This window comes from Ictalurus furcatus, chromosome 19 (genome assembly GCF_023375685.1).
Source record: "Ictalurus furcatus strain D&B chromosome 19, Billie_1.0, whole genome shotgun sequence".
In the NCBI taxonomy this organism is placed as follows: domain Eukaryota; kingdom Metazoa; phylum Chordata; class Actinopteri; order Siluriformes; family Ictaluridae; genus Ictalurus; species Ictalurus furcatus.
Genome location: NC_071273.1, coordinates 11,425,143 through 11,441,431, shown reverse-complemented (window position 1 = coordinate 11,441,431; position 16,289 = coordinate 11,425,143). Strand labels below are relative to the sequence as shown.

At 39.3% G+C, this 16,289-nt stretch overlaps 1 protein-coding gene across 1 annotated transcript in view; it reads left to right on the top strand.

Moving 5' to 3' along the window:
• Positions 1–8,602: 8,602 nt before the first annotated feature.
• LOC128623120 (mucin-19) overlaps positions 8,603–16,289 on the top strand; it is a 13,425-nt gene continuing 5,738 nt past the window's right edge. Inside the window, exons 1-18 of the mRNA XM_053650007.1 lie at positions 8,603–8,702; positions 8,853–8,885; positions 9,038–9,263; positions 9,686–9,815; positions 10,247–10,310; positions 10,461–10,543; positions 11,075–11,267; positions 11,366–11,485; positions 12,365–12,485; positions 12,594–12,729; positions 12,816–12,887; positions 12,970–13,045; positions 13,470–13,601; positions 13,727–13,876; positions 14,065–14,159; positions 14,238–14,370; positions 15,150–15,393; positions 15,696–15,736. Of these exons, the coding sequence (XP_053505982.1) occupies positions 8,657–8,702; positions 8,853–8,885; positions 9,038–9,263; positions 9,686–9,815; positions 10,247–10,310; positions 10,461–10,543; positions 11,075–11,267; positions 11,366–11,485; positions 12,365–12,485; positions 12,594–12,729; positions 12,816–12,887; positions 12,970–13,045; positions 13,470–13,601; positions 13,727–13,876; positions 14,065–14,159; positions 14,238–14,370; positions 15,150–15,393; positions 15,696–15,736 (2,095 nt within the window). The 5' untranslated portion in view covers positions 8,603–8,656. The remainder of the gene's footprint in view (positions 8,703–8,852; positions 8,886–9,037; positions 9,264–9,685; positions 9,816–10,246; positions 10,311–10,460; positions 10,544–11,074; positions 11,268–11,365; positions 11,486–12,364; positions 12,486–12,593; positions 12,730–12,815; positions 12,888–12,969; positions 13,046–13,469; positions 13,602–13,726; positions 13,877–14,064; positions 14,160–14,237; positions 14,371–15,149; positions 15,394–15,695; positions 15,737–16,289) is intronic.

Here is a 16,289-nt window from a genome sequence, read left to right as displayed (position 1 = left end):
ACGGGTAATGGAATAAAACGTATGGACTTGGAAAACCGGTCCACTGTGACTAGAACTGTGGTATTTCCTTGGGATCTTGGTAAATCCGTTACGAAGTCAACTGATGTGTGACCATGGGCGTTCGGGTATGGGTAAGGGCTTGAGCCTCCCAGCTGGGAGGGTCAGAGGTACCTTATTCTGTGCGCAAGATGAACAGGATGCCACCACCTTGTGTATATCTCCCTCCATATTGGACCACCAGTACTTCTCTTTTAGGAGATGGTGTGTGCGCTGTGCCCCTGGATGCCCTGTACCGAGTGCGCCCAGATGATGAGTTCTTGACGGTACTCTTCGGGTACAAATAGTTTGTTCGGGGGACATTTTATGGGTACTTGCTACTGGGGAATCTCCTCTAGTTCCTGGTCCAGTTCCCACTCTAGCGCATTGATGATACATGAAGGATGGATGATATACTCCTCGTGTTCGTTGACACGTTCTGTGTGGTCGAGCCGAGACAGGGCATCAGCTTTTATGTTCTTGGACCCTGGTCTGTATGATAACGTGAAGTGAAACCTGGTGAAGAACAGGGCCCATCGGGCATGGCGGGGTGTGAGTCTTTTTGCAGTGCGAAGATACTCCAGGTTCTTATGGTCTGTGAAGATGACAAAGGGATGTGCAGCCCCCTCTAACCAGTGTCTCCACTCCTCCAGCGCTAACTTAACTGCCAAGAGTTCACGATTTCCCACATCGTAGTTTCTCTCAGAGGGGGAAAGCTTTCGCGAGAAGAATGCCACTGGATGGAGCTTTGGCCTCTCTCCGGGCCGCTGGGATAAAATGGCCCCTACCCCGGTCTCTGATGCGTCCACCTCCACTATAAACGGTCTAGATGGGTCCGGATGTTTGATGATGGGTGCAGTAGTGAAGGCTTTCTTGAGCTTGTCGAAGGCGGTTTGGGCGGTTGGATTCCATGACAGATGTTTGGGGTTCCCCTTTAGCAGGGACGTTAGAGGGTTGGCGATGGCACTGAAATTCCTAATAAACCTTCTGTAGCAGTTTGCAAACCCCAGAAACCTTGTAGTTCCTTGATCTTTGTGGGTGTGGGCCAGTTTACTACTGCCTGGACCTTTTCTTGGTCCATGGAGATCCCTTCGGGGCTAATGATGTATCCCAGAAACGCAATGGTGGTTCTATGAAATTCGCATTTCTCAGCTTTAACATATAACTGATGATGGAGCAGTCGTTGTAGAACTTGGCGGACGTGGTGAACATGTTCCTCCCGGGAGTTAGAATATATTAGAATGTCATCTATGTAGGTGATCACATGGCGTCCCAACATGTCACGTAACACGTTGTTAATTAGACATTGGAAGACCGAGGGAGCGTTAGAAAGCCCATACAGCATGACCTGATACTCAGAGTGACCTGAAGTTGTGCTGAACCCAGTCTTCCATTCATCTCCTTCTCGAATCCGGACCAAGTTGTATGCACTGCGTAAGTCCAGTTTCATGAAGATGGTGGCAGTGCGTAGTTGTTCCAGAGCGGCTGGTACTAGAGGTAGTGGGTAATGATACTTGACGCAACACCGGTTTAGTCCTCGGTAATCGATGCATGGTCGTAAACCTCCTCCCTTCTTCTCTACGAAGAAAAACCCCACTGAAGCTGGAGAAGTAGATGGTCGTATATAACCTTGGTGCAATGCTTCCTGAATGTACTCCTCCATGGCTTTTTGTTCAGTTACTGTTAACGGATAGACTCTCCCTCGCGGTGGTGTAGTGCCTGGAAGCAAATCGATTGCGCAGTCAAAAAACTCGATGAGGAGGTAGTCCACTAGCCTTCTTTTTACTGAATACTTCAATGAGGTCGTGGTAAACACTGGGGATCAGAACGTTGTCCGCCTCGTCAGGGCTTTCAACGGATGTGGACGCTAAGGTGATCACAGGGACTTGGAGACAGTGATTGATGCAGTGAGCTGACCAGCAAGTGATCTCCCTTTGATTCCATGAAATTTGTGGGTTGTGATGTTCAAGCCAAGGAAGACCGAGAACCACTGGATGCCGGGCCGTCACAATGACATGGAACGTAATTTTTTCCTGATGAAGAACGCTGGTGCAGAGGTTAATAGGTTCGGTGCAGTGGGTGATTAAACCATCTCCAATGGGGGCTCCATCAATGGCTTGGACACGGCGGGGGGTGCTGAGAGGACGAACGGGGATGTTGTATTGGCGTATGGTCTCTTGGTCGATGAAATTCCCCGGAGCTCCAGAGTCGATCAGCGCCTCTAAAATACAGGAAACACCTGAATATTCTAATATAACTGGTAATACAAATGCAGACTGAACTGAGTACTGGGCAATGGGTTCTAAACTCACCCATGACTGAGGTTGTTTGGGAGTTTTGGTTTCCCCTCGGGTAGAGCACTGTTTGAGAGGGCATTGTTGCACGAAGTGGCTCTTCTCGCCGCAGTAGAAACAACAATGTTCACGGCGCCGTCGTTCTCTCTCCTGCATGCTCACCCGAGTCTGTCCCAGCTGCATGGGTTCACCAGGGCTCTCAGACGCTGGTACTTCCGTCTCGCTGCGTATGGAGCGGCGGCTCCGTAGTAGACGATCCAGGCGTATAGCTAAATTAATGAGCGAGTCGAGAGTCAGCTGATCATCGCGACACGCCAGCTCTGTTACGATGTCGGCATTTAATCCCCGGCGAAACATAGTCTTTAGAGCGGGTTGATTCCATCCACTCCTAGCGGCCACAGTACGAAATTCAAGAGCGTAATCCGCCACATAACGTGATCCCTGCGTCAAGGATAATAATTCCTCCCCAGTCTCCCAGTTGTCTGGAGAATGATCGAATACAGTGCGGAAACGTGATGTCAGCTGATCATATGTGCTGATGACGTTCCCTTCCTGTTCCCATTCCGCTGTGGCCCAGAGGAGAGCTCTCCCGGTTAAGAGTTCCATGAAGTGGATTATTTTCCGATTCTCTGTCATGTCTGGGTACGTTGAAAAAAACAGGGAGCATTGGAGTAAAAAACCTCGGCAGCGTGCTGGATCTCCGTCGTACTTCTCCGGCGCTGGAGTCGGAGGTAAGCGTGTGGTCGGTGCCGTAGAAAACTGCGCGGTTTGGTTTAGCCGAGCTACCTGCTCAGTCAGGCTTGCGAGACGGTGATCATGGTCACTAATCATCCGGCCATGTCCCTCGATGGCTTGCGGCCAACGGGGATCTCCCGCTGCTTCCATTGGAAGGCGAAGTATTCTGTCACGAACCTCGAATCGGCACGGAAGCAGAAGCGGGCGGCAGGTGTAGAGCGTGGTATCGGGAAGTTCAAGAAACGTAGTCGTAAGACAAGCAATGGTCAAGCGATCGGACGAACAACACAAACGGGGTCAGGCAGAGAGCGTAGTCGAAACCGGAAACAAGGGTTGAGGATAACAAGAAGACTAACTAACTAGATAGGCTTGGTAACGCAGAGAAACGAGTTGACTGAACGTATACTTCGCATTGACTCTAGGTGAATGACATCCCTAAGTACTAGCGGTGAGAGTGTGTGTGTGTGTGTGTGTGATTGGTGCCAGGTGTGTCTGATCAGAACTCCGGGGATGGTGAGCGCATGCGTGCATGAGAAGTGAGTGTTGCATCTTGGTAAATTGAGTTCTGATCTGACTGAGCTGTGACAAGTATGTTTTGTCTAATTTCTTTAATTAGATTCTCATTATAAATAATCTAAATAAATATAAATAATGTAATCATCAATAAATAAATGACCAAGTATAATATTTTTGTCTCATTTGTTTAATTAAGTTCTCTTTGTCTATTTTTAGAATTTGTGTGAAAATCTCATGATGTTTTAGGTCATATTTATGCAGACAAATTCTAAAGGGTTCACAAACATTCAAGTACCACTGTATTTGAATGTTTTAGCCACATGAACATATGAACCTCTGAATGTTTTCATCCCATAAACCTATCCAGGAAGTCTCAAACCGGTCATTTGCCTACTTAAGATTGTTCAAATCATCCACTGAAGTATAACTACATCTAAACTTGTTTCTGTTAACAGCTTTGTGCTCTGTATCCACACATTTCCCACCAAACTTATAGTTAGTTACACAACATCCAAGCTCCTGAAAGAAACCCAACTCTGTTTGTTAAAGCTTTGCTTCAGGAGAAACTGTAGGAACAAAGCAGGAGGGACGGTACCTTGCTGCTCATTGACTCAACATAATGCAGTAAAATTACAGTGCAGTCTTTGGTCGATTTCTCATAAAAGGTAAAATTTTTTTTACTGGACTCCATCTAAGATGTTTGTTGAATAGCAAGGGGAGCAGGGTGAATGACCATGCCTGTTCTTTTTTATTTTCTGGCAAACAATTCCAGTTTCCATATTTTATGGCACACCGAGTGTTACTTTGCAAAGAGTCTGTGTATATGTGGCGTGAATGTGATTGGGAACAGATGAACAATTCAGAAAAGGTTTAAATTTCATGCGGGGATGTGCAGTCAATGTAATATGTTATTTCATTATCATAAATCATAAAAATCAAAATGTATTGCCATGAAAACATGTAAAATGGTGCACAGTGGCTTAGTGGTTAGCACTTTCACCTCACACCTCCAAGGTTGGGGGTTCGATTTCTGCCACAGCCCTGAGTGTGTGGAGTTTGCATGTTCTCCCCGTGCTGTGGGGGTTTCCTCCCCCAGTCTAAAGATTGGCATGTCCAATGTGTCTGTAGTGTGTGAATGTGAATGTGTAATGGGTGTGTGAATGTGTATAATTGGAACCCCATCCAGGGTGTACCCTGCCTTCTGCCCCATGCTCCCTGGGATAGGCTCCAGGTTCCCCGCGACCCAGTAGGATAAGCAGTATAGAAGATGGATAGATGGATGTCTTTTCACTATTTGATTATTTTTAAAAGTTAATGCAAAGGTTAATCTTTCCCTTGGTAAGTGTTTTAGATATTGTTAATATATAGAATCAGGGAAGAAGAGAACTGCAGGCAGGTAACGAATGCTAATGGGAGAAATGGGCAGCCGCCACCGCCTTTTGGGTCAACAGTAGCCTCACCTGCCATTCCTTCATCTGCTATGAGCCACACCCCTCTTGTTGAACGACTGGTTTTAGTGCCTAGAGAGAGGAGTATTGCTATTTTCATGTGCTATCGGAATTACCGTAAATACAAGTTTCCCATTAGGAGAAGTTGCACATGAATGACCCCTCAAGTTCTAATTATGAGATAAGGCTGAGATCAATCAGATGCCAGAGTTTCCGAGATGGGAGTAGTCCTAAACTTTCAACATGATTGGAGGAGAGTACAGTTTCTGTACTGAATTACAGGTTAAAAAAAAAAAAAAATTGTAAATGTAACTAATTATTAGTGCTTGCTGTTTTGTTCATATTCACTTATGTATAGCATTCATTCTATGCGTATTGTAAATTTTTACACTGTGAAAATAACTTTTATTTGACCAAAATTCCATTACCGTCAGCAAGCTAGCTAACTGAGTGTGTTATTGTTGTAAAATAAAAGTAAACGAAAAAAGAAAAAGAACTATGTATGACTGAACCTGGCGTCTTCCATGTTTCATGTTCTTTCTGACAACAAAGAATGTGAACACTACATTCTCATAATTACCACTTCAGAAGTGGGAAGCAGGATCATTCCAACAGCACATGAAGGCAGCATATGTTTAGTGGTAAAGTATTGCCACCATTGAATGGTAGAAGAGGTTCGAGTTTGTTTTCATGTGTGACATTTGTTCCCTTTCTAATCAGGCTTTCTTCATCTTTGACTACTTTGAAGGAGAACAAAGAAAAAAAATTGAGTACCTCTCCCTCTCCTTTTGTGTGGTGATCCTGCAAGGGTAATTGCCATTTTGTTGGTCTTGGACTCAAGTCCAGCCTCTGAGACATTTTCTGTATTGACTTGGACTTGTCTCAGACTTGTCATCATTTGTACTCAGCCTTATCTTGGTTTAGGGCATTGTATCGTTAACTATTATCTTGGTCTTGACTGAGAGTTTTTAAAAATTATTTTTGTATTGTTTATGTCTTTTGAGATACAGAATATTTGACAAGAAGTAATCCCTTCCGGCATAGACGGACTTAAACATAAGCTAGTTTGAGCTGCAGGGCTCCAGGCGAAAAAGGGGCCCCCAATTGAATCAAAACCTATCAGTAAATTTTACTGTTTGATTTGCTTAAAGTTGCACATCAGTAATATTTGGTTTTTGTTTATTTGTTCACATTTTGAATATATATATATTTTTAAAGTAGATATTTATATTTTAGATATATTTTTTAAATATATTATATTTTAGGGAGCACATTACTGTCTGTTAACAAGCCATAGTAGCGTGTATTGTGTGCATGATGTGGCCACGTAGAGATTTGGTGCTAAGCTGGCATCATATTTCTTTTACTGCTTTAAACTTAGTTTCATATTCAGACATTTGAGTATTTCTGGTCAGTAGTGTACGAACAGCATGCCAAACTAATAAAAGACTACATGTGATATTATGCACGGAAGGAGCCTCCCCTGGCACACCCTGGGTAATGTTCAGTATCATACTGCTGAGCGGCTAATCCTTCCACCACGATGGTTCCAGTATGAAGTGGAACTTCGGCATGAAAAGAAGAAGACGTGATATCAAAAGAGAACCAACTAAATCTGTTTAATTAAATGTTGTTGACACATCAGGGACTATTACTAAAGTGTGGCAAGAAAACTACGTACATTTGATATTAGCAACCATGCGATTTCAATTGAGTCTTGCAAAGGAGCTATGAAGAGGAAACCACTCCAAATAAACTACTTCCTCTACAAACAAACTGAATAGCTGACAGTAGCTCTAAAAGCAAACAAACAACAAACAACAAAAGACACCTTCTACAACATCCACTATTTGGGCATATGTAATAGAATTAAATAATCTCATATTTAATTTAATATTTTACCTCACATTTGTACCGAACATGTAATTAATGTTTAAATAATTATTAGTAAGTGATAATTACTAACCTTTATATTGCAGTTTTATTACGACGATTAATTTTAAGATTTTCTATTGCACATGACTCTCTTTCTGGTTTCAATCTGTCATTCAGTTTCTGTGCTTTTGTGTCTGGGGTGGACTTTGCATCTCTTTGTCTCTTTCTGCTCAAATAAGTTACTGTTTTGTGCTATAACAGCCTTAGTTTTTCTGCTTGAAGAAGTTGCATATTCATGTCGTGCTGTATGTATATTGGTCCTGATCTTGAATCTTGAGTCTTGGTCTCGCTTTCATTTCGACTCGATCTCACTAGTCCTGGTCTTGGACTTGTCCTGACTACAGTCATAGTTCCTACTCCTTCGCTTTCCCCCTTATACTCTATGCGAGTGCATATGTGTGTGTGTGTCTGTATGTGTGTGTGTGTGTGTGTTTGTGTGTGTGTGAGTGTGCATGTGAACCGGTTGTTGGTTAATGTTTTAATTTGATGTAAAAAGAAAAACCCCCACAAATGACTGCAGTACATATTCACTGATGCATGTGCAATTTACTTCAGTACTTTATGATACATAAACATTTTAGTGGCATATGACTGTAATTATGTACATAATGATTTGCTTTGATATTTGCCAATAAATAGTTTTATTTCTTGGCCTCCTAGGTGTGACTCACTATCACTCCCATCATAGATTTTGTTTGGAAGTAGCTAAATGTGTTTCTTACAGGAAAAATGTTCAAACCTGATTCAAGACTAAATGTGAATGAACCTGTAGGAACCTGAAGGCTGGTTGTAAACATTTAAAAGGTCTCATAACATTGACAGCTAATGTTAAGATGGTGGTATTTCTTCAATTATTCTTGACGTCAACTCCAGTGCCATTAGCTGCCTATTTGAATGTTTTAGCCTTATGAGCAAGTCTTGTAGGGCAGGATCCATTTGCATTTGTCTTTAAAACAAATATTCCATTGAACAAACTCTCTCTTCGGAACACATTTAGTTATCCAATCATCATTACAGGATGGTGACATTTTCTCAATTCAAATTTGTATGATCTACATAAACAGTTAATCAAGGATGCATGAAGTTGGTTCATTTCTGAATCACATGAAACGTATTCAGCAAGTCTCAAACCATTTATTTGTTCCACAGTGCTGGTTTCTGTTTCATAATCTTTAAGAAGAATGGATCTGTTTTGCCTACTTAAGATAGTTCCAAACATCAACTGAAGCATAATTACTTCTAAAGTTGTTTCTATCAATACCTTTGTGCTCTGTATCCACACATTTCCCACCAAACTTATAGTCAATTACTTAACATCCGTGTTCCTGAAAGAAACCCAACTCTGTTTTTAAGTTTTGCTTGCACTATTGCATCAAGAGAAACTGCAGAAACAATGCAGGAGGGATGGTGCCTTGCTGCCCATTGACCCAAGACAAAGCAGTAAAATTATAGTGCAGTGTTTTGGAGATTTCTGATTAAAGGTAAAAAAATGTTATTGGACTCGTTTAAGGTGTTCGTTGAATTGAAAGGGGAGGTGGTGGTGGTGGGGGGAGGGGGGGGGGTAAATGCTTAATCTTAAATTCATTTCCTCATGGTATTCAAAGAAGGGGACTGGGTCTGGTTATAAAAAGCATGGCAGGAAGGCGTCCCTTTACACTCTGTATGCCTGTTTGATGTTTATAGGGTCAGAACATGGCTCAGAATAGTATAATTTTAGGGATTTTAGTGTTTTTTTCAGGTAAGTGCTTTTTGTATAGATTCATATTTATTCATATTCAAACTGGAGGCCACAAATTGTTATTGTCATGAAGAATAAAACCAAACATGTATTGCACATTACTTTAATATAACACTTTAAATGTTATGTTTAATTTCTTTTTTCCCCCAGGTCAGTTTGGCTCTGTCTCAACCCAAAGACCAAGTAAGTACAACAACAATGTACAACATTACTAGGACTCTCAGGGTTTATGTTTCTAATGTTGTAGTCATCTATTTGTTTGTGGGGGAAAAAAATATAGATCATATCATTCCATTCCAACTTTTGACTTTCCAGCTTTAATTTTTTTTTTTCAGATGTGTGCAAGACCTTTGGCAGTGGGATCATGCAGACTTTCAATGGGACCAGGTTCCATGTGAAATCCACATGTCCTGTAACACTGACACACTTCTCTCATGCTGGAGTAGACTGTTTTATCTCTGTGCAGCGTGATCCAACTGGTTTCATGAAGAGAGTCGAGATTATCGTGAATAAAGTTGCTACCATCATTCAGGACGGCATGCTGACTCTGGAAGGAAACAGGTATTTGGAATAAAAGAATGATAAATTAATTCAGCTTTGCTTCCTTAATCAAACTGAATGTTAATAATTGCCTTATTATATTTGTTTCATTTACAACTACTGATTTTTAATTAAAACCGAGTCACCATTGTACTTGAACTCGAACTGAACTTTCCTTAATGATTAAAATCACTTACTAGGGCTAGTGAAGTTAATGATTCTACTAGGTTGTATGAAAATGATACATTTATATCTTTTATCTACCCTTATCTCGTTCTGGTATGCAATTATTGCACTTTTTTGTTTAAATCTTGAAACATTTTCAGATTGGCCAGCAGATGCTGGTCATTGTGCATTAGTAAAGCATTTACCGATACAAGCATTGTGTGATCACTACCAAGTGATCCTTACAAAACTGACTTCTTTATGATTTTCCTTTGCAGCATCTCTCTGCCCTATGACCACACTTATCAGAGTGTGTATACATTTGGCATTTATACCAAGCTTAGAAGCAAAGTTCTACCTCTTTCTGTCATATGGTACAGTTTTCCTGATGGTGTTAGTTCACTTTCGGTTAGTACAGCAAGAAACTTTTTTAGTGTCTCTATACAACCTGAATTAGAATTGATTTTTGATAGCATGTGATTGAAAGATATACAAATAAGAAAATGTTAGAGTGTCTAACATGAAATTCCTGTCCACACAAGAAATTACAAGTACATTTGAATATAAAATTATTTTATATTTAATATAAATGTATATATGTTATATGTATGTAATCAAGGTTTTGTAATGCATACTGATATAAACTTTTTTTGTTGTTAAATTACGACAATTGAATACTAAACATTACAATTCAGTGTGTGTTTGTGTGTGTGTGTGTGTGTGTGTATATATGTGTGTATATATATATATATATATATATATATATATATATATATATATATATATATATATAAGTTGTTCATAGAATAATTAGGAGATTTTTTTTGCTCTTGCTATAGGTGCAGCTGGACCGGTCCTTACTGGATGGGATGACTGGGATGTGTGGGGGACTAAATAGTTCAGGTTAATGTCATGAGTCAATATTCATTGAAACGTACTATAAACAAATCTACATTGGTTTGTAGAAAATTTATTTATTTTTAATAATAATTTTTCTTATGGATTCATTGAGATTTAAGATTATGTCATACCACTGAAATATTTTTCCACCAGAAAATCGAGCACAGCTTCTTGATAAAAATGTCATCCATGATGGGATATGTGTAATTGGTGATTCCCAACCAGTAGAGGATACGGTAAGGGTTTTAAAAACACCAGCTTTCAGGGAGCCAAATTATTCTAGAAATTAATCCTTAAATTTTATGGACCAGAAACTAGATGGTATGTGAAAAATTGGGGATACAAAATGATGAATGAATTTTCCCTACGACATGTAACAAAAAATAAATAAATTAGCTCAACAAAATGAAGGAAAATTGTCTTTCTGGTCTTTCAAAATGTACAAGCAGGAGAGGTGCCTTATCTTGTTTCTTATGCTGTAGGATCTTCTAACTCAGAAAGTGTTGCCACAGGATAGCAGAGAATAACTTTCACTAATGTCTCACTAAAGACTGTTCTGTGGCTGAAATGGTTATATTTTAGTCTCCTATCATAACTGTCATAGTCTCCTATCATAACTATCATTGTCTCCTATCCCAGATTGTGTCTTTTATTTGTGACGTTTCCAAAGGAAAGTTCAGCCAAGTGCCTCTAAATCTTTGCATGTCAGAAACCACACAATCAATAGCATGCATGAATAACTGAAACATTTCAGTTTTGTTTTCCAGATTTGCAATGAGTTTAAATCCTGGGCCAGAGAGTGCCTGGGCAGCAATCTTAAGATTTTTGAGAAGCTCTGCAAGCAAAACATGTATACTAACATCCATGAGTCTGTAAAGTGTTCTTTCTATGAAGAATTCATTCGCCTATGTAATGGCTCAGCCACCCTGCAATCAAAATTACAAAGCATAACTTCATGTGGTAAGTGCAGAAATTTTGTACACAACACATCATTTAGAGGGCTCCTTTTTTTAAAAAAAAAATTGTAGAACAAATAACAAATGTGAAATTCTCTGCAGGGGACCATCAATGTCCTGGAGATCTGCAGTTTAAATCTCAAGGGGCTGCTTTTCCTCCCACCTGCTCCAACCCCCAGCTTCAGACAGAATTTCTTACCAGCACTTGTCTTCCTCCAAAAGGTATGTATTTCTACCTGCGCTCTTAAGGTAGCATAAGCAAACAAAATTTTACATATTGACATATTTCTGCTATGAGGTCACAATTTCAGGTGACAGTATTTTCAATATGAACCTTGTTTGCACATTCGTGGGCAGGCTTGCGAGATATTTATTTTGCAGACAAAATTGCGATTAACTATTTAATCATCCAGAACCAACTGGCATTTAAACCATTTAGTATTTTACCGATTAGCGAAAATCTTTTCAGATTTAATATTATTATCAAATTATGAGAGGGTATAATATTATTATCAGCTGTGCAACTGTGACCTGCTGTCAGTGGCAATTACAAAAACTCAGCTGGATGCTGAATTTTTTGGTGATTCTGCAGAAATGCACAGTAAACAATGCCCCTGTTTTGTTGCTCAAAGTGTTTGAAGATGTCTGAGCATTGACAGGAGACCAAAAAAAAAAAAAAAAAGCCAGTGCACAACAGTCATTTCAGATTAATATGTCAATTGGCATATCTCTTGTTTTATTGGGGAAAATAACTGATGTGGTCTATGTATGAGTTATGAGTAGCAGCATACTTCTAATAGCAACATAATCCAATGTCAAAATATTATGGGAGTAAATGTCACTGAACAGCCCGGCAGTGTAAGACCGTGTGGAGATGATTAAATCATTAAATCACACAACCCTAGTATTGTTCTTACAGTATTTTATTCCTATTATTTTGTTTGTCGTGACCCTGAAAAGGATAAAGCGGTAGAAGATGGATGGATGGATGGATAGTCGAGTCATATATGCTTGACCTACCATTAAGTGATAGCCAGCCTTGCCATTTGTTTTTCTCTCACTCTCTCTTTTAACCTATCTCTCTCTGCTTCTTTCTCTCAGGTTTAGTCCTGAATGATCGAGCTGAAGGCTACCACAGTGTTAAGGTGGAGGACTGTCCTTGTGTACACAGGGAAATAACTTATGCCCCAGGGCAAAGGCGCAGCTCAAAGTGCCAAACTTGGTGAGATCAATCTGCCCTAATGTTCGGGTCATATAGTCGGATTTGAACTAAGCTGCTTATATTGTATTATCCTGGCTTAATACACATTTGCCTATGTTTTCTTCTTAGTGAATGCATCAAAGGAAACTGGAATTGTTCATCTAACACCTGTGTTCCTCCGTGTGTCATTGAAGGCTGGTTTGTCACTACCTTTGATGGTAAACAATATTCTCTGCCCGGAAAATGTACATATGTGGTTGCAATGGTAAGTAAAATATGTAAATAGTAAATTCAGTTTTTTTAAAAAATGTCATGTCATGTAAGATATGAATTTACCATGTCATTCCACAGGGACTCAACTGGACTGTGACCATCAAATTTTCTGATATGACTATAGAAGAAATGTACCTTGATGTGTATCAGGTGTGTTTTAGACAATATGGAAACGACTTTAAAGCTTTTCTTTCAAATAGTTGTTAATAGTGATGTTTTTCTCGATATTTAGGAACGATACACCTTCTCCTTAAACAGAGTTCAACTAGGGGAAAATGATATCACTGTCACAGATCTGTCACAAACCGGTAGGTTCTTTACAGAGCAGTAAGAAGCTGATTTAGAGAAACTGTAGAGTAGCCTTTCTTAAGTAAAAACACTTGGTAAAGTAAATAAACAAATAATAATCAGTAGCAGTTAATCTGGTAATGCAAATAACTATAAAAAGTAAGAAAGTATGTAGTGGCATGTCGATGCAGTTTAATTCAAACAAACAGTCATGATGACGGTAATAAAATCAAAACCCTTTAATTTAAACAAGTGGACACAAAAGTAATTTTAATTTATTTTATGCTTCATTTTAAACCATATTACATATTATAGAGGCTACAAATACTATCTGTGAACTATAAAATCATCTGACAAGCACAATGACATTATTTCTCAAATGTGATGTGTTTTTGTAGGCTAAAATGTCTACATCTCATAAATGTAAATCATTTTACATTTTAGAACATGTCACTGTCTACTGGCAGTCTTCGATGTTTGTTAAAGTCCAGACAACGTTTGGAATGAAGATGCAAGTACAAGTTTCTCCAGAAGTTCAAATGTACATGTATTTGCGACAAAGCGTAATGACCACAGGTATCCACAGCCTCACATTTCCCTGTTTATTGTGTGGGCTAGATATAATCATTCACAGTCACTGTTTGTTGACAACATTGTGGAATTTATGTGTGTTTGTGTGTATGTACATTTTATCATTAAAGGCCTTTGTGGATCATACAACAACAACACAGAAGATGACTTCACTACGAGCAGTGGTATTGTGGAAAACTCAGCTCAGCCTTTTGCTCTATCGTGGACGCTGGGGGACTGCACACCAAATATCCCCCATGTCTGCATCAACACTGACAATGGTACAACTGCTATTTTATCATATCAAATACAATATGTTACTAGCAAACCATGCATTATGGAATAGTATTCATTGTCTTGATATTTCCTTCTAGTTGTGTTTGGATTCTCTCTCTCTCTCTCTCTCTCTCTCTCTCTCTCTCTCTCTCGCTTTTAACTGATTTTGTTTTGGTATCTTATTTCTCTGTAGAGTTATTTGCTGAAGATAAGTGCAGCCAGCTGAGAAACATAAGTGGTGTGTTTGCCCAGTGCCATGACTATGTGCCGGTTAACCCTTATTATGACGTAAGAAACAATTCATAGCTAACTTGATGTTTTTATGAACAATTGCAGCAATTCTAAATGCAATATTTAAATCTACAGGCCTGCGTTCAGAGAACCTGCCAGGCTACTTCTGGCTTAGAGGAGCATGCGTGTGTTGGTCTGGGAAACTATGCTAAAGCCTGTGCCAGTCAGGGCATCACCATTGGTGACTGGAGAACAGAAACAGACTGCAGTGAGTCCAAATTTAATTTAAAAAGGGGCACACAGATCAATATTTTAAAATACCAACTACAACATAACCTGCTGAACGATAGCAAACAACATACATACAAACAGAACATAACAAACCACATCATATTATATAATTTGTTTGCCATTTATCAAATCCTATAACACATTTTAATGTCTTAAATAATGAAAGATAATACATATAATAAAATACATTATAAATTCTAATTACATTTTTTGTTGAAAATTAAACTGAACACAACTTCCCTAGCCCTAAGGATAATATACAGCATGGAATGCATTTTATAACACATACAGAGTACACATCCACACAAGTAGTCAATTGGAGATGACTCTATCTATCCAGCTCTTACCCCAAATTCACATGGGATGCATCACATAATCACATATCACATATTGGGGGCAGCGAAACCCTCGTTCTCCACATTGTTAGTTGGATCACATATGTAAGGTCGGGTCACATGATATAAAGTGACAGATGGCAGCCAGGCCTTTTTATTAAGTTAAGAAAATCTAAATGATGGATGTAGTGGATGAACTTCAAATGGTAGTTAGCAGTCACTAGCAAAAAATATTGCAAACTTAGTCCTTTTAGAGAAAAAATGGCAATGATCACTGAAAAGAGCCATAATTCCCATCAGTAATCGGGTCACCCGTAACAGCTGTTAACACCAAGTCTAATTTTGTCTCAAAGAAAGGAGAACAAAAGCAGTAATGTGGAACCAATTGGTGGTTTTATATTGCCTTCTCTCTGTGTTCCAGCATATTCCTGCGACAGTAATCTGATATTTGATTACGCCATGCAGGCATGCAATCATACATGCCGCTCATTGTCTAGTCCTGACCCGACCTGTGACATGTCAGATGACCCAGTGGAGGGCTGCGGATGCCCATCTGGCACTCACCTCAACACACCACTCAAGTGCAGCCCTCGTGCCCTCTGCGATTGCAACTACCCAGGTGGAACATCACCTCCAGGGCCCGTGGTTATTGATGGATACCAATGGTATGCTGTGCTTATTCTCTGCTTTTCAAACATGCTGCTGGAGCCAGTAAAGGAGTTCTCAAGGAAATGCTTAGAGGATTTTTCCATCAGGAAGTATTTATATAGTTAGTTATTATTCCAGCAAGGATAATCCCAGTGAAGCCAAAATAGACCTTCTCAAAGCCACATTTTAAAATACATGTGCACAATATTAACACACATTACACACAAATATAACCAAATATAAGCAAGAAAATTTATATTCTCATGCTATATATGTAACTATAATATATCTACATGACTGTTTGATGTTTGTCTTGCAGCATATGTGAAAATGGAAATCTCCAGTGTTCAGAAGTTTGTGGTAAAGTTTTTCATCTTTTATATATGCAATATTGAACAATAAAAAAAATAATAATTATACAGTGTAAACCTAAGACTAAGATTGTTTGCAAAGATTCCACCCTATTTGTAGTTGTCAGGCTTAAGATTCCTGTGCTTTCTAATTAATCAAAGCCTGTTCGTTATCTAAATGTAGCTGTGTGACAGCAAATAGTAGTTAATGTAGTTAGTGATGTTAAAATATTTTTAGGAGAGGTGAGGCAGATGCTAATGAAGATTATTCATTAAGTAAAGTGCTAACAAAAAAACAAAGATGTGAAAACAAGGACCATAAATATTGACAGTGGTTATGAAGCAAAGAACATACAAACTATGATCAATACCGTGGCACACTCAACAACACACGAATACGACAACAAAAGCTCGACAAAATGATGCTGAAAACAGGAACTTATGTAGTGATCCTAACTGAGGTGAAATGAGACTCAGGTGAAAATGACTGAAACATGTGATGGGCTAGGGCTGATGGGAAGTGTAGTTCAGCGCATCATTTGCGTATCATGAAAAATGACTTT